The sequence below is a fragment of the Oryx dammah genome, unplaced genomic scaffold (genome assembly GCF_014754425.2).
Source record: "Oryx dammah isolate SB20612 unplaced genomic scaffold, SCBI_Odam_1.1 HiC_scaffold_29, whole genome shotgun sequence".
NCBI lineage: Eukaryota > Metazoa > Chordata > Mammalia > Artiodactyla > Bovidae > Oryx > Oryx dammah.
The window spans coordinates 19,292,097-19,310,941 of record NW_024070213.1 but is presented as its reverse complement, the minus strand read 5'-3'; the positions used below and the strand labels follow the sequence as shown (position 1 = coordinate 19,310,941).

Genomic DNA, 18,845 nt, shown 5'->3' with positions numbered 1-18,845 from the left:
TCTTTGCATGAGGTGTCCAAAGTACTGGAGCTTCAGCTTTAGCATCATTCCTTCCAAAGAAGTTCCAGGGCTGATCTCCTTCAGAATGGACTGGTTGGATCTCCTTGCAGACAAAATATAGCATCTTTGTTTTACAAACCAATATGCAGTTTAAGTATTGAGTGGCGACTTCAGAGGCACTGAAAGTCAGTAATAGGACTAGACTCAAGGAAGTTTAACAAAATAGGAGGATTAAGATTATCATAGAATTACTGGTTTTATATGCCATGTAACACATTACTACAAATTATGTAAGCAGCAATGTAAAATTATATACATTTATTATCTCACAATATCTGTGGCTCAGAAAGGTGGGCACAGTTTAGTTACAGCCTCTCCTTAGGGTCTCATGAGGCTGTGCTCAAGGTCCTTGCTGGCTTGCATTCTCACTGAAAGGCTTAACTGGGAAAGGATTCATTTCTAAGCTCCCCTAGGCAGAGTTCGTGCACGTTTGTTTCTTGAGATAGGTACAATACCTTATGTAACCACATATACATGATCACATACATTACATCACCTTTACTTCATCCCAAGCCACAAATTCCACCCACATTTAAGAGGAAGAGATTACACAGGAATAATGAGAACCACTTACAGTCTATCAAGTCTGTCCACCTATCTGCCACATAAAGATTGTAGAAATTATCCCCAAGGATCTTTCCAAAACAGGAAAAAGCCAAAAATTCCTCAATGAATCAATGGATAAACAAGACGTGACATACTTATGCTGTGGAATATTATTCAGCCTTAAAAAGGAAGGAAATTCTGACAGTTGCTACAATGTTACTGCTGCTGTGTCCATGCTCTAGTCATGCCTGACTCTATAACTGCATGGACTGTAACCTGCCAGGTTCCTCTGACCATGGGACCCTCCAGGCAAGAATATTGGAGTGGGTTGCCATTTCCTTCTCCAGGGGATCTTCCGGACTCAGGGATTTAACCCACATCTTTTGCATTTCCTGTACTGCAGGTGAGGTCTTTACCACTGAGTCACCTGAAAAGCCCATATACTAAAACATTGGATGAATCTTAAAGACATTATGCTAAGTGAAATAAGACAGATATAAAAGGAGAAATATCATGAACTTCCACTTGTATGAGGTTCCTAGAGTAGTCAGATTCATAAAGGCAAAAAATAGGATGGTGGTTTCAGGAACTGGGAGGAAGAAGTGGGGTGTTGTATGAGTCAGGGTTTTACAGGGAAATGAAACCAATAGAATTTGTATATATACCTAAAGAGATTTATTATAAGAAATTGACTCATTCAATTACAGAGGCTGACAAGTCTAAATTTGTAGTGTGAGCTGGTGGGGTCCAGACCTAGGATAGTCAGTGGTGAGTTCCTGTCCAAGTCCAAAGGTTATCTCTTGGAGAATTTTTTTTTTTTTCTTTTTTGGAGGAAGGCTAGTCCTTTGTTCTGTTTAGGCTTTCAACTGATTGGATGAAACCCACTCACATGGAGAGAAATCTGCTTTACTCTACTGATTGAGATGGAAAATAGTAAGTGTTAGCTGCTTAGTCGTGTCTTACTCATTGCTACCTCATGGACAGTAGCCCACCAGACTTCTCTGTCCATGGGATTTTCCAGGCAAGAATACTGCTATGGGTTGCCATGCCCTTCTCCAGATCTTACCAACCCAGGGATAGAACCTGGGGGCAGATTTTTTTTTACCATCTGAGCCACCAGGGAAGCCCATATTGAAATGGTAATCTCATCCAAAAACGCCCATGCAGAAACACTCAGAAGAATGTTGGACCAAATATCTGGGCAGGCTGTGACCCAGTCACATTGACGTATAAAATCAACCATCACAGGAGTTATTGTTTAAAGGATACAGTTTCAGTTAGAGAAGATGAGAATGTTATGGAGATGGACAGTGTGAAAGGTTAAGCAGCAGTGTGAATGTGTTTAATGCCATGAAACTGTACACCTAAAAACGGTTAAACTGGTAAAAATGTTATATTATATAACATTTATCACAATTGAAAAAAAGAACCCACTGACTTCTAATGGGCTTGAATAGCAGAAGGCAAAACATGGCTCTCAACATGGCCATGCTGAGGAGCTAGATCACGTGGAAGACAGTGACTGATCGAGTTTTTCACACTGTCCACATGATGGCACTTCCGCGTTAGCTCTGTGTTCCTTCTTCAAGAGACATCAAGAAAAAGTCTGAAGGACTTCTCTGGCAGTCCTGTGGTTAAGACTCTAGGTACCTGTTTAGGGACACTGAGATCCTGCAAGGGGTAGGGTATGACCAAAAATAAAAACAAATGAAAAGAAAAGATTTGAAAGTGAATGCAGGTATCCTCTACCAGACAACATGTTTAAAGTCTTGTGTGAAATTGATATTCTCTGTCTTGGTGATCTGAAAACTCTCTCACTGAATCCTTTGAGAGAGTTTCATACTGCATTAGGAGAAGGCAATGGTAACTCAGTCCAGTACTCTTGCTTGGAAAATCCCACAGATGGAGGAGCCTGGTAGGCTACGGTCCATGGGGTCTTGAAGAATCGGACATGACTGAGCAACTACACTTTCACTTTTCACTTTCATGCATTGGAGAAGGAAATGGCAACCCACTCTAGTATTCTTGCCTGGAGAATCCCAGGGACGGGGGAGCCTGGTGGGCTGCTGTCTCTGGGGTTGCACAGAATTGGACATGACTGAAGTGATTTAGCAGCAGCAGCATACTGCATTTATAATACCACTCAGAAGAAATCACCTATGTCTTTTATGATCTGATATAACTGAAAGAACAGTGAACTGAGTTTTTGTGTAGCATCAGACAGAAAAAAGATAGTCAGCAAACCACTTAATAGAGTTGCAGTGTGGGGGGATGGCTTTAGTTCTACTTTCTCAAAATAATACAATTGAGATAGATTTTCCTTAAGTTTCTTTGTAGTTTAAAAATCTAGTTCATACTGGTGATGTCTTGGTAGTTGAGAACCTCATGTGCTGTTAACTGTTTGTAGAATATAACACAATTTACATGGCATAGAAAAGAATGAGATTTCCTTAACATAAGGCAATCAATCCTTACTTTTCAAGAGTTTATAGTTTAAATGGAGAGATGGAATAACACCAATGGAATTGAAAATCAACACAGTGCCTGTTAGAACTGGACATGGAACAATAGACTGGTTCCAAATTGGGAAGGGTGTACATCAAGGCTGTATATTGTCACCCTGTTTATATAACTTATATGCAGAGTATATCATGAGAAACGCTGGACTAGATGAAGCAGAAGCTGGAATCAAGATTGCCGGGAAAATATGCAGATGACACAACCCTTATGGCAGAAGGTGAAGAAGAGCTAAAGAGCCTCTTGATGAAAGTGAAAGAGGAAAGTCAAAAACTCAACATTTAGAAAACTAAGATCATGGCATCTGGTCCCATCACTTCATGGGAAATAGATGGGGAAACACTGACACTATATTTTGGGAGGCTCTAAAATCACTGCAGATGGTGACTTCAGCCATGACGCTAAAGACGCTTGCTCCTTGGAATAAAAGTTAAGACTAACCTAAACAGCATATTAAAAGCAGAGACATTATTTTGCCAACAAAAGTCCATGTAGTCAAAGCTATGGTTTTTCCAGTAGTCATGTGTGGTTGTGAGAATTGTCCTATAAAGAGAGCTGAGTGTCAAAGCATTGATGCTTCTGAACTGTGGTGTTGGAGAAGACTCTTGAGAGTCCCTTGGACTGCAAGGAGATCCAACCAGTCCATCCTAAAGGAAATCAGTCCTGAATATTCATTGGAAGGACTGATGTTGAAGTTGAAACTCCAATACTTTGGCCACCTGATGCAAAGAACTGACTCACTGGAAAAGACCCTGATGCTGGGAAAGACTGAAGGCAGGAGGAGAAGGGGACAACAGAGGATGAGGTGGTTGGATGGTATCACCGACTCAACAAACATGAGTTTGAGTAAACTCCAGGAGTTGGTGATGGACAGGGAGGCCTGGCATGCTGCAGTTCATGGGGTCTCAAAGAGTTGGACATGACTGAGCGACTGAGCTGAACTGAACTGACAGTGCATGTTAGAGTATAGAAAATGAAGGTGGAAAAGGAAATTGACGATGACAATCCAAGCTCTAAAAGTTGAGAGGATTTATTAAAACATAAAAGAATTGTTTTTGAAGGAAGTACAGGATTTGCAGAGCTTGGCACCAAGTCCCAGACTGTTTAGGGAGATTCCTGTGAGTGTTGGCCCAAAGGACAATGGATGATTATGCTTTTCTGGGTCTCATAAGTGAAGTGTGGAGGTGAATATCAGAACTCTGAGAGATCTAGCTCAATCTTAAGCCTTCTGTAGTTCTTTCTGGCCTTGTGTGTTTCTTTGGGTATTTTAACTATGTACTCACATGCATCCTTCTGATACATTACTTCCCAGGACATCCCGTAAAGGCTAGGAGAAACATGCTCTAAGAAACATGTGTCATATCCCTTCCCTCAACAAAGTTACCTGCATGTCTCACCTTCTAGTGTATTTGTGCTCAGTCGTGTTTGACTCTTTGGGACCCTATGGAGGGTAGCTTGCTGGGTTCCTCTGTCCATGGGATATTCCCAGAAAGAATACTGGAGTGGGTTGCCATTTCCTCCTCCAGGAAATCCCCTGGATCTTCCCAGCCCAGGGATCGAACCCATATCTCCTGTGTGTCCTGCATTACAGGCAGATTCTTTACTGCTGAGCCATGGGGGAAGCCCATAATGGCTCATATTAATCCACTAGAATATTGATGGCCTCCAAAATAGCTGTCACTGTGAGAAATGAAAAGGTTTCCACTTCATTGTGGTGTCATTTCAGTATTTATTAATCACCATTAAAATAATTTCCTGAGATTCTGTTTATGTGAACAGTCACTGTGGCAAATGCAATAATGTATTTAATCTTGCTTCCTGGCATTCACAATCAAGGGAGGTGGAAGGGTCTTTAGTTAAAAGGAAAGTAACACTGATTTGTACAAGCTGATTGGAGGAGGACATATTGGCTACATGCTGAGTTTTCCTTCCTGAACTGTCTCACAGAATAGCCCTTTAAGTGATAGACAAACTATTTTCAATTTGGTCCAGGTACCCTGTACAGAAAAAGGGAGGGCAAAAAACTTAGGGACAGAAATGAAATCCTAATTAAACTATCATATCGGTGAGTTTTCCTAATGGTTTCCTAGATATTTTATTTATTTACTTTTCTCTAATCTTTTATGTAGTTCCCTGCTTTAAAAAATATATTTATTTATTTGGCTACACCAGGTCTTAGTTGCAGCATGAGAACTCTTAGTTGCAGCATGTGGGATCTAGTTCCCTGACCAGGGATTGAACTCAGGGCCCCTGCCTTAGCAGCATGGAGTCTTAGCCACTGGACCACCAGGGAAGCCCTCCTACATAGTCCCTTCTTTATATATATATATATTTTTTTTTTTCTGGTATCATTTAAAGCATATATTAGCTATCACACCATTTTTGCCCATAAATAATTCAAAAAAAATCTTTCATAGATAAGGATTTTTTTTTTAAAGCAAGAATAACTGCAAGGAGACATTTCTTTTCTGGTTAGGAAGTTGTCGAGGGTGGAGGGGGGATAGGTGAGAATTTTATCAGTGAATAAATGGCAACCCATGGACAGAGGAGCCTGGTAGGATACATGGGGTTGCAAAGAGTCAGACACGACTGAGCAACTTCACTTTCACTTTTCACTCTCATGCACTAGAGAATGTATTCTTGCCTGGAGAATCCCAAGGACAGAGGAGCCTGGTGGGCTGCTGTCTATGGGGTCGCACTGGGTCGGACACGACCGAAGTGACTCAGCAGCAGCAGCACATACAGTATCTTTGTTGAGATTCCATAGAAATCTTTGTGACTTAAGGCAAACACATATAAAATGTATTCTTTGATGAAAAATTCAACTGTGTTGAGTGTAAACCTGTATGCAGGTCAGGAAGCAACAGTTAGAACTGGACATGGAACAACAGACTGGTTCCAAATAGGAAAAGGAGTACGTCAAGGCTGTATATTGTCACCCTGCTTATTTAACTTCTATGCAGAGTACATCATGAGAAATGCTGGGCTGGAGGAAGCACAAACTGGAATCAAGATTGCCGGGAGAAATATCAATAACCTCAGATATGCAGATGACATCACCCTTATGGCAGAAAATGAAGAACTAAAGAGCCTCTTGATGAAAGTGAAAGAGGAGAGTGAAAAAGTTGACTTAAAGCTCAACATTCAGAACACTAAGATCTGGCATCCAGTCCCATCCCTTCATGGGAAATAGATGGGGAAACAGTGGAAACAGTGGCTGACTTTATTTGGGGGGTTCCAAAATCACTGAGATGGTGATTGCAGCCATGAAATTAAAAGACACTTACTCCTTGGAAGGAAAGTTATGACCAACCTAAACAGCATATTAAAAAGCAGAGACATTACTTAGCCAACAAAGGTCCGTCTAGTCAAGGCTATGGTTTTTCCAATGGTCATGTATGGATGTGACAGTTGGACTATAAAGAAAGCTGAGTGCCGAAGAACTGATGCTTTTGAACTGTGGTGTTGGAGAAGACTCTTGAGAGTCCCTTGTACTGCAAAGAGATCCAGCCAGTCCATCCTAAAGGAAATCAGTCCTGGGTGTTCATTGGAAGGACTGGTGTTGAAGCTGAAACTCCAGTACTTTGGCCACCTGATGCGAAGAGCTGACTCATTTGAAAAGACCCTGATGCTGGGAAAGATTGAAGGCAGGAGGAGAAGGGGGATGACAGAGAATGAGATGGTTGGATGGCATGACTGACTCAATGGACATGGGTTTGGAAAAACTCTGGGAGTTGGTGATGGACAGGGAGGCCTGGCGTGCTGCGATTCATGGGGTCACAAAGAGCTGGACAGGACTGAGCGACTGAACTGAACTGTGTTACTACTGCTAATAATAATAGCTATCATTTATTGAGTTGTTACTGTGTTTGAAATACAAAGCTTAGCACTTTCACTCAGTATCTTATTTGAATCCCTACAGCAGCTTTATCTACATTACCAAGTAGACATTGTGGTGTCCCAATTTATAGCTAAAGACATTTCCCTAGATTATAGACCAAGGGAGTAGTAAAGGAAAAAAAAAAAAAAACACAAACTAGCTCCATCTGTACTGCCACTGTATGAAACAGTATTCCTAAGTTCTAAAATTACCAAGGTTGTCACGGCTAGAGAGATGAGTCATGTGATTAACTGCCAAATTCCTAAGCCTATTGCTGACAAAAGAAACATCAAAATTAAAAAAGAAAATGTGAGACTTATGAGAGACCCCAGTGTAAAGATAGCCTGTTATAGTGAAATAAACATTTATGGATATTGGAATAAAAATCTGGTCTAAATCCACACTCTTCTACAAATTTTGTGGGACTTACTCTTTTAAATTTCAGTTTTCTTATCTGAAGCATGAGTAAAAATCCACTCCTCTTAAGGCTCATGGAAAATACAATTTTCCCTTTCATAAATTACTTGGTGAAATATCCTGAAACACTATCAGATTCACCACTTTCCCCTCCTGCAATAGACATATCTCAAGAATTTGCGTCAGCCAACTTCCCAGTATGAAGCAAAGCTGCTCCTTCCTCCTACCAACGATTGAGTCATTCCACCAGATATCAGGAGCTATTTAAACACTCCAGCAGGAACTCACCAACTTTTACTTTGTAGAAGTCCTCAACAGCTTCACTCTCTCATTCTTGGAATACATTTGAAAATGACTGTTGATGACCACAAGAGTATGAAAGATCAACTTGATCAGAAGCCAAATGGCGAGACAGCAAAAGGTACTAGAGGTGGGTAAATGAATACAAGGACAGAGTTCATTTAGACATGTAACTAACCAAATATAGGAGCAGGAAACTACAATGCCTGAGTGTGGGAAGATATTAGAGTTAATAACATTTACTTAAAAGGAAAACAAGTCAGATATAACGGTTATTAAAGAAGATGATGATAAGCTAACTTGGTATGAATGATGATGTAATAGAGGGTGATGATAACCAACTCTTATTGATCATTTGCTATAGGCTAGTTTCTATGATATTCACTTTATATGCATTAAAGCTTTACACCTTGAGGTTGGGACTACTATCATCTCCCTTTTACAGAGGACTAACTGGTGATCTTCCCTGGTGGTGCAGAGGTTAAAGCGTCTGCCTGCAATGTGGGAGACCTGGGTTCGATCCCTGAGTCGGGAAGATCCCCTGGAGAAAGAAATTGCAACCCACTCCAGTATTCTTGCCTGGAGAATCCCATGGACAGAGGAGCTTGGTGGGCTACAGTCCACGGGTCGCAAAGAGTCAGACACGACTGAGCAACTTCATTTTCACTTTCAACTGGTGATCAGGAGGATTAACTAAATTACCCAGTTTTATGTGGCTATTAAGTGGTAGAGTTGAGACTGAGCTATAATATGGGAGGAATATAACCAGAGGGAAATGTCAATTGAAAGATTTACCCAGATATTTTCTCCTAATGCTCAGATTGAGCAATTATTTGCAAGACACATAATTATCTTCAACTTCCTTTCTGCCAGTTTGCCAAACATATTCTAGGAGCTTAATCACTCTTGAATCAGTGAAGGAACCATATTCCTTCCTGTCAAAACGTCTATTTGGTTTGATTCATCTGTAGAGTGCTTTTGACACTTAAGAACTCAGTGAAAATAGTAATATTTGATCATTGATTGATTTGAATCATTATACATTCACACTGGAGCTTTTGTGATGTGATGGTCCAAGCCATGTAGCTACTCGCAATTGGATTAAAGATCTCTGTTTGGATCTTAACATCTGTGTGATCTTAGGCAACTAACTGAATTGTCAGTTTCCTTATTTGCATATAGAGAGTTAACATTTTCAGTGCCTTATTTGTTTATCTTACAAGGTGAGGAGTCCAAATCCTTTATTTGAAATGTTTTCCTTCTGAACCAGTAGTATCTGTGCTTTTTCGGTGATGGACTTCATAATAAGATATTCATACACTTGTGAGCTACATGATTTGCTTTTATAATGGGGCTTTTTTTTTTTCTCATAACAAGAGTGCTATAGCTGGTGTGAGTGTAGGACATGATATTAATATGAATCAAGTGAGTAAAGAGTTTCATGTATATTTTTCCTTTGGTCAATAACCCCAGGTCCAAGATGTATTTATTTTTAATGAAATAAAAACTAAATAGCATAAAATTATGTGTTAGTTCTTTGAGGCTTTCTCAGTTGGTTAACTGACTAAAGACTTTACTTGTTTGATGTCTAATATTCATTTATTATATGTTACTTATAACTGTGGTTATGTGTGTGGGGGGTGTGAGTGTGTGTGCACACATATGCATACATACACATGGTCTCTACTGAAAACATCAGACTCTGCCTTGTGGAGGAAGTTGATTCAACCAAGCTGAACTGAGAGTTTCTTGAGACAAAGTATATGCTTTAGAATCTGATACTTGAAGAATTCCCAGGTAATCCAGTGGTTAGGATTCTAGGCTTCCAATGTCATGGGTATGACTTTGGTCCCTGGGCAGGGAAGTTTAGAGTGGCAAGGCCCAAAAGAAAAAGGAAAAAAAAAAACAATTGAACTTAACTAGAATCAGATCCTTGGAGTCAAATAGCTGATATTGAATCCCAGCTCCTAAATTGCATCAGTTGTGTGACCACGGGTAAATTACTTAAAGTTTTTAACTGCCCATATTTTTTGCTTGTAAATGTGGATACTGAATTATTTGCAGAGTCATTGGAAAGACTAGAAGTAAGTAGTGCAAAGTGCCAGGTACAGGCTGGATCCAAAGAATTGTTTGACCACTTACTTCCATCATTTTTGTCTTTCTGAATCACTCTAGGTCTTCGTTTTGTTTCTTCTTGGAGGTGGTACCCTGCTGCTGTGACTCTAGGGGTCCTTTGTCTGGGATTACTGGTGACTGTTATATTGTTGATACTGCAATGTAAGTGCTGAAGCAGGGAAAGAAGGGAGAAAAAAATGAGGGCTTATAAACACGGTTTATTAGTTGGTTTCATAGTAACTATAAACCACCTTGATTTAGATACATTTGAGGCAGACTGTTTTTAGGAGTGAATGGGAAGATGAATGAGTTTATTGTGTTCTTCCCTCAAATAGATTGAGGCATGGGGTGAAGATTATGGATATTAGGTTTTTGTTTGATTTTGTTTCCAGAACTTCATGGATAGAGTCCATTTAAATCCCAGAATAATGAGGTGGGAAATAATTTGAAGTTACTAACCCATAAGATCACCTGAGGGACCCATAAAAAGACATTTCATTTAGTTCACATTGAGTTTTAATACAAGTGATTAAATACCAATTTAAAGTTAACTCAGAAACACAGTCTTCATAAATACAATATTTAAAATAAAACAGTCTTCGGATTTACAATATGGCCATTTAGGAAAGAGGGGATGTCAAGAGGAAAAGAAATGAAAAGGTGAAAGTGACCAAGAAGGGGAAAAAATGGTGATGATCATACATCTAATCCACCTATGTATTTAGGTTATAGCTTTGAGCTATTTTGGCTCTCTAGAATCCTAGAATCCAAGTTATGAAGGCCTTTGAAGTGCTAATTTGTTCCTCAATTGGTGTTTAAGGTCGCAAACCACTTAGTTTTTCAATCTATGAACACTATGGACCTGTAAATCCTTTCCTAATGATGTGGGAGAAGAGCCCTTGACTCAGTGGTGGTCATTGGAAGAGTCCTCCTCTGAGGTTCTGACCACTTTTTAACAAGGTCAAGTATGGGTTTCAAGCCAAAGGGTCTACTTTGTACTGAACCATCAAACTTATAGAATTGAGACACTGGACCCTTAACATTTGTTGCCTGCTTGATTTCACAACCTTCCTTTCATCTCCACTCTTTCTAAAAACAAACAAACAAACAAAAACAAGCTAAAATTGAAAAATTGTTTTCATATTCTTGCAAAAGCAGCTTAAAATAATCCCATGGGAAAGTTTCTCAAAAACAGGGTGAGTGTCACAGTTTTTATGTAAAATCAGGAAGTGTGGAAGGGTGGAGAGAGGGCAATTAAGACAGAATTAAGACACAGTAGAGTAACTCATTAATGACAAGTGCTACTAATAGTCACTGAGTATGATTGGTGTCTGCCTGTTTTAGCTTATCGGCATTTTACTTATGCCACTGATGAATGACTTAACCTGCGACTTCTTTTAACTTGTGTGTAACTCTCAGTAACAAGTAAATTCCTGTTTGTTTGTTTGTATTTTATCACAAGTATCTGAGACATTTTCCAACATTTATATATATATATAGCAGAAATATCAAATAACTTCCAAATCCATAATTTGAGTAAAGTTGGGTTGCTTTGTTGTCAAAACAGATGGCTTGATTCTGTTCTTTGATTTCCCCAAAATCCAGTGGAGGCATTTTTTTATTGGGAATTGGAATTGGAATCTAAATTTAGTTCTAATTTAGTATCCCAGGTGTCTGATCTCCTAAAGCAACAGCAAGCAAACATTACTCACCAGGAAGATATCCTGGAGGGACAGATTTTAGCCCAGCGCCAATCAGAAAAATCTTCCCAGGAGTCACAGAAGGAACTCAAAGAAATGATAGAAACCCTTGCCCACAAGCTGGATGAGAAATCCAATAAACTAATGGAACTTCATCGCCAGAACCTGAATCTCCAAGAAGTTCTGAAAGAGGCAGCAAACTATTCAGGTATGAGGGAGAGAGGAGGTCAAGTGAGACAATAGAAGCTTATCTTTAAATCTTAACCTTTCTTTTGAAATGTCCCAAGGACAATATTGATGTATGGATATATGTATCATTTTTCATTCTTCAAATTCTACATTAGAGGTCCTCTATTTTTGTCATCCTTGCTCTGGAGAGTGAAGTTGCTCAGTCGTGTCCGACTTTTTGTGATCCCATGGACTGTAGCCCACCAGGCTCCTCTGTCCACGGAATTTTCCAGGCAAGAGTACTGGAGTGGTTTGCCAGTTCCTTCTCCAGGGGATCTTCCAGATCCAGGAATCGAACCCAGGTCTTCTGCATTTCAGGCAGATGCTTTACCCTCTGAGCCATCAGGGGAGCCCCTACCCCATGTCATCCTCACTCTATCACATGTCAAATTCTTGAGATTATCTGATTCAATCAACCACAGTTTCTGGTGGCTTTAAGCTTTCCCTCCTCACAAGAGCCTTCTCTTTCTTTTTAAGATTTTAATTTTGAGATTTTCTGGCAGAATCCTCCCACTTCTTTGTACAGGTTCTCATCTCTTTCCATTCCAATGTATCGTAATCACTGATTTCTTTTCCCAAGTGGTCTCCTTTGTCCTGGGGATTCCACCTCTTCTTTAGCTTTATTCTATGGGACTGTTTCTTAAAGTATACAACTACATCAACATTAGTTGAGTCAATAGAGGTGAGCTGGCTTTAAGTGTTAAGTAGCTACTTCAAATCAGACAAAAATGTGAGGGACCCAGGAAGTCAGTGCATATGAGAAGAACTGAGTTGATCTCAGTCGACAAAGTGAACTAAGAATCTAGGAGGCAGGTAGAAATAGCAACATCTGTAACAAGGAGAGGATAATGTGAACTCTGATAATACAGAACTGATCCATATATACTTTTTAGTTTTTCAACAGTGTGTAATTAAATCAGGTATGTGCTTTTAGTCTCCCAGCAATCTTGATTCCAGCTTGTGCTTCTTCCAGCCAGGGTTATTTAAATTTCCAAAATAAGCAGAAATTTTTAGACAAGCTGATTTTTTTAAGCAAGTGTCAATTGTATATTGAATCTCTTTAAGGAAAGAACAGCTGAGGAAATAAAACCATCTTAAATAAGGCTTAAAGGAAGGAACCTAATATATCAAGGACAGAGATGTTTATATAAGCAGACATAGCTACATATCAAAAATGGTTTATTTCACAGGTGGGGCCATAAACTAGTCTTGTTTTTATCAGTCATATGGGATTAAAATTATGTCAGGACTGTTCAGAACCATCTTCCAGTGGTGCCAAGTTTAGACAACTAATCAAAAGCACTAGATGATGTGTCTTTTGCTGGCAGACATGCCTTTCATCAAGTGGCTTTGAGAAGATTCTCAAAAGCAACAACAAAATACTATGCAGAAAAATATGCCAGTTTTCTCAAGTTTGAGATAAGTTTTATCTTTCTTACTGACAAGTCTGTGATTCTCCATAAAAGTATGAAGAGGGCGAGATGCTGAGAAATTCACATATGTAGTTTGCTTGAGGTCAGCCAGCTAGAAAGATGCAGTGCCTTCCAAGTAATAGATATTTTAGCACTGGAATTAGTGGTGGTTCTCAACTTTTAGTGTACATAATTGTCACCCAAGTAGCCTGTTAAAAGTGGCAAGTTCCAGATTTACCTCGAAACACTGTATCAACATGTCTTGATGGGCACCAAGAAGTATTTCCTCAATCCATTCAAACTCAAGAGCTTGAGAGGTAATGTGATATAATGGGGGCTTCCCACGTGGCTCAGTGCGTAAATAATCCACCTGCGATGCAGGGGTAGCTGGAGCCACAGTTCGATCACTGGGTTGGGAAGACCCCCTGGAGGAGGATATGGCAACCCACTCCAGTATTCTTGCCTGGAGAATCCCCATGGACAGGGGAGCCTGGCGGGACGGAAAGCGTCAGACACTACTGAAGTGACTGAACACACACGCATGGGATATATTGATAAAACACACAGATGTTAGATTTAGACTGCCTAAGTTCAAATTCTCATTTTCTCTGTCTTTCAAATGAAGAAAATGAATGAACTTATACATAGTGCTGTTATGAGGATTAAATGAGCCAATACATAAAAATTACTGCCAACCATTAATGGCACCTAGCAGTTTTTGTGTTTGTTAAATAAAAAATAATTAAAGAAATACAGGTGGTTTGAATACATTATGAGATTCATCTTTTTCACTTTTTCATGACTTGGAAAACCTACCTAGACTTTTCTTTTAGGAACAAAAGTCTTTTAGGAAGAAAAGAAAAGTCTTTTAGACTTTTTCTCTGTCCAAAAGAAAGCCAATATTCTCTTTCCTTCAACATAGTAAGACAGGGCTATGCAAACTGAGAAGAGTCTTGCATTCTTTGCTCTCAGCCCGGTGTTCTGTATGCCCTCTTTCAGTCACTTTCTCCTTTCGTAGTTCAGTGCCCTTCTATTTTGTCCTCTCTGATAAAGCCTGTTCTTACAAAATTATCGGATGATTTTATGCCACAAAGTGAAATTGAAAGGTTGCCTTTCTCAAGGATATGAGTTTTGTATTTTTGGTCACAGCATAGAACAAAGGGCTTTGTTCCCTAGTAGAGAGGTTCCAAGTATTACTAACACAGAGAAGAGATGGTGATGATGGTAATGAAGAAAGGAAGAAAGGGGAAGGGTGAGAGGGAGAAAAAGGTGAGGGGAAGTGAGAGGAAGAGGGAAAGGAGGAGAAGGAATTGGGGAGTGTTTAAAATATCTGTAAACACATAGACAGGTTTCCCTGTTGGCCCAGACAGTAAAGAGTCTGCTTGCAATGCAGGAGACCTGGGTTGGGAAGTTCCCCTGGAGAAGGAAATGGCAGCCTACTCCGGTATTCTTGCTTAGAAAATCCCATGGACAGACGAGCCTGACAAGCTACAGCCCATGCAGTCACAAAGAGTCAGACATGACTGAGCAACTAACACACACATACAGACACACAGACACTGTCGTGTTTTTGCCTGTTGCCTAAGCCCCGAGGTTTTTGGACTTCCTGGGAATTTTGCTGCTGAAAACTCTCTACCTACTGAAATCTTGTTGAAATGAAGATGCCCACTTTGCCTCCATATACTGTTTTTCCCTAAAGCAGCTCTGTCCAAAAGAAAATACAGGGAATACCACACATGCAACATTAAAGCTTCTATTATTCTATAAAATATTACAGAAAAAACTTGAACAAACTTTTTGGCCACCCCAATAGGAGCCACATGAAAAATGAAAAAGAAAGAGATGAGATTAATTTTAGTGACATATTTTATTTCATTCAATATACTTGAAATATTATTGCAACACTAATCAGTATAAATATTATTCATGCGATATTTTACATTCTTTTTTTCATACTAAATTTTCAAAATTAGTTGTATTTTATACATACTGCAAATCTCAATGCAGATGAGCCACGACTCAAGTACTCAAAAGCCACATAGGGCTACCTATCCAGAGGTAAGAGTTACAGGATCTAAGCCTAAATTTGTTATTCGAAGAGCTGAAGTTTTAAAATATATAAGCACATCTTTTAGTAACAGAATAGCTACTAAATATTCATCCCCTCTCATTTCCATAGTTCCAAACATAATTAAAAAAAATAGATCAGTATCTAATATTACATCCCAGCTCAAGCCTTGCTTTTTAATTTAGTTTTCTAAAATCAGAATGCATTTTTTTCTCAAAAAAAAAAAAAAAAGAAGAAGAAGAAATAAAGACTCTAGGCTATTTAGGAATTTGCAGAGTCTGGGTGTAATTCTGACTAAGAAGAGATGGTATGCATGTAGGAGTCCTGAGAGGTGAACTGAGTTAAGAATTGTAGAAATATTAATATCTCTTCTCAGGCATAACTCACTGATTAGATATACTATATTTCCAAGGTCCTTGTCCCCAAGACTGGCTCTGGCATGAAGAAAACTGTTACCAATTTTCCTCTGGCCCTTTTAATTGGGAAAAAAGCCAGGAGAACTGCTTGTCTTTGGACGCCCACTTGCTGAAGATTAATAGCACAGATGAACTGGTGAGTGTAATGGATATGTGGGATGTGTCGGGCTGGATTATTGGGTCATAGGTAAGTAGATCTGGTTTGACCCTCAGTAGAGGAGTGCTTGCTTAAGAATCAGAATACGTACATGATTTCTAGCCTTGTGTGGTCACTGGATATGTGCGTGACCTTGGACGGACAGGTTACTAAGTATTTCTAGGCTCCACTCGACATCTCTGTAAAGCCATGGAGAGGATGTCAAAGTTCTCTTTGAGTTCTTTAGTTTTGTGAATCTAACCTAAAAAGTCCACATCCACTCATTCGTCAACACAGAAATGTTACTCCCCACAGGAATTCATCCAGCAAATGATTGCCCATTCCAGTTTCCCCTTCTGGATGGGGTTGTCAATGAGGAAACCCAGCTACTCGTGGCTTTGGGAAGATGGTACTCCTTTGATGCCCCACTTGTAAGTTTGTTGCTCTTTTTTAGTTTTGTTTATTTATTTATTTTTATTTTTGACTGCACTGGGTCTTTGTCGCTTTGCGTAGGCTTTCCCTAGTTGCCGCGAGCATGGGCTGCTCCCCCGTGTGATGAGTGGGCTTCTCACTGCAGTGGCTTCTCTTGTTGCCAGGCATGGGTTCTAGGGGGACGGGCTTCCGTAGTTGTGGCTCTTGGGCTGTAGAGCACAGGCTCAGTAGCTGTGGCACATGGGCTTAGTTGCTCCAAGGCATATGGGATCTTTCCAGACCAGGGATCGAACCCGTGTCCCCTGCATTGGCAGGCAGATTCTTATCCACTGAACAACCAGGGAAGTTTCTTATTCTTCACTCAACCTACCAGTGAAGTTACTGCTGCATTCCATGCAGTGTCCTCTTCTTGGTGGAAAGAATCTTGGGGAATTTCCGAATCTCTCTCTCCAACTCTCTCACACAGCAACTTGCCCATTTACCCATTCGGATCATCTCTTATCTTTTCCTTCTCACAGTTATTACTGACTTGAAGCTTTAAGACAAGGTGGCAGTAAATCTAATTTTTCTTTTTTTTTTTTTTCCCTCCCTGCCTGCAGGTTTAGAATTCAGGGAGCTGTTTCCCATATGTATCCTTCAGGGACCTGTGCATATATTCAAAGGGGAACTGTTTTTGCGGAAAACTGCATTTTAACTGCATTTAGTATATGTCAAAAGAAGGCGAATATATTGAGAGCACAGTGAATTTGAAGGATCTGGAGGAAAAGAAGGAGAAGACCTTTGAATTCTCTTCTGGAATTTAAGCTATACTTTGTCACTTAGGTGTAAACCATCAGAGCCTCGGGAATTGCCTGCTACTAGTTGAGTGCAGAACTCCTTGGCAGAGACTGGCCCAGCTGCCTGGCACCTTGATAGCAAAAGTTGTAATTCCCTCTGTATATTTTTCCCTAACTTGTTCCAAGTCCTCCCCTGCTGGACTTCAGAGAAGTCAATTTTCCTGTTTCCATTGTTTCTAAGAATTTGTTGCCTAACTCAAGGTCACAAGGCATTTTTCTTATTTTTGTCCTATGCTTTCTTCTAGACATTGTAGAGTTTCAGATTTTTCCTGAAAATCTAGAACTTATTTTAGGTTAATTTTTAAGTGACATATGGATGTATGGAAGTTGGTTTTTTGTTTTTTTTTGGCTTGTGGGGATTCGATTGTTTCTGCAACATTTGCTGAAAAGACGACTCTTCCTTCACTACATTGCCTTTGCACTTTTGTCCACAATTTTCCATACCTGACTGGGTCTATTTCTGGACTTTCTATTCCTTTCCATTGATTTATTTATTATTCTTGGCTTACAACAGCACCTTGATAGTTTGAATTCTATGGTTCTTTAATATATCTTGAAATCACATGGTAGTAGTTATTCATTGTTATTCTTTTTTAGAGTTGTTTGGTTAATCTATGCTTTTGTATTTCTGTCTTAAATTGGCTTGTCCATTTCTAAAAAAAAAAAAAAAAAAAACCTTGAAATTTTGAATTGCACTGAATCCATACATAAATTTGGGGAAAATTGAATTCTTAAAAATATTGATTTGTTCAACTCATGAAAAAGGTGTATTGCTCTATTTAGGTATTCCTTATGTTCTTTAAGCAATGCTTGTTAATGTTCTTTGTGTAGATGTTGTTAGATTATCATCATGTGTTTCACATTTTTTATGCTACTGTAGATGGTATTGTTATCATTTGTAGTTCTTATTTTCAAAGTCTTCTGCTAGTATGTAGAATTATAATAAAGTTTTATATTAATATTATACCCTGAAACCTTGATAAACTCACTTATTTTTTCTAGTAAGTTTTTTCTGTGTGTATTTCATTGGATTTTCTATATATATAATCATGTTATTTGAAAAAAAATACTTTTATATTTTTCCCTTCTGGATGATTTCTTTTTCTTTTCCTTGCCTGATTTCATGGACTAGAATATCTAGTAAAATATTGAATAAGAATGGTGAGAGTACATATCTTTATTTTGTTCTTGATTTTGGGAATAAGTCATTCAGTGTTATACTATTAAATATGGTGCTGTGTAATTTTCACAAATGGAATTAACCAGTTTGAGGAATTTTCCTTTTATTTCTATAATACTGAGAGGTTTTATTAAGAATGAGTATTGATTTGTCTTGAGAAGAAAATGGTAACCTACTCTAGAATTCTTGCCTGGAAAATTCCATGGACAGAGAAGCCTGGTGGGCTACAATCTAAGGAATCACAGAGTTGGACATGACTGAGAGACTAACACATTGATTTGTCTAATATTTTTCCTACATCTATTGATACCATTATATAGTTTTCTTTTTTTTTCTAACAAGGTAAATTACACTGTATAATTATACAAGGCTGGAGTTGGTGATGGACAGGGAGGCCTGGCGTGCTGCAATTCATGGGGTCGCAAAGAGTCGGACATGACTGAGCGACTGAACTGAACTGAACTGAAGCCATATTTGGATTCTTGGGATTAAAATTATTCTTGGGGTTAAAATTATCACTTTAATAAATCACCAAATTTTAGATCCACTAAAGTTTGGCTTAGGATTTCTGCAACTACGTTTATGAAGGATACTGATATATA

The 18,845-nt window shown here is 39.1% G+C and overlaps 1 protein-coding gene across 1 annotated transcript; it reads left to right on the top strand.

Annotated features, from left to right (window-relative positions):
- Positions 1 to 7,687: 7,687 nt before the first annotated feature.
- Positions 7,688 to 18,037, top strand: OLR1 (oxidized low density lipoprotein receptor 1). The gene is made up of 6 exons (XM_040235118.1): positions 7,688 to 7,850; positions 9,896 to 9,997; positions 11,498 to 11,743; positions 15,656 to 15,795; positions 16,111 to 16,226; positions 16,827 to 18,037. Exons 1-6 carry the CDS (start codon positions 7,772 to 7,774, stop codon positions 16,969 to 16,971), a joined length of 828 nt encoding a protein of 275 aa, XP_040091052.1. The 5' UTR covers positions 7,688 to 7,771; the 3' UTR covers positions 16,972 to 18,037.
- The last annotated feature ends 808 nt before the right edge of the window (positions 18,038 to 18,845 follow it).

Excerpts from the sequence above, each read along its gene's own strand:
- OLR1 (XM_040235118.1), top strand. The coding sequence starts at position 7,772 with ATGACTGTTGATGACCACAAGAGTATGAAAGATCAACTTGATCAGAAG. Across the intron at positions 7,851-9,895 it reads GACAGCAAAAGGTACTAGAG|GTCTTCGTTTTGTTTCTTCT; the intron begins GTGGGTAAATGA and ends GAATCACTCTAG. Across the intron at positions 15,796-16,110 it reads TTAATAGCACAGATGAACTG|GAATTCATCCAGCAAATGAT; the intron begins GTGAGTGTAATG and ends TACTCCCCACAG.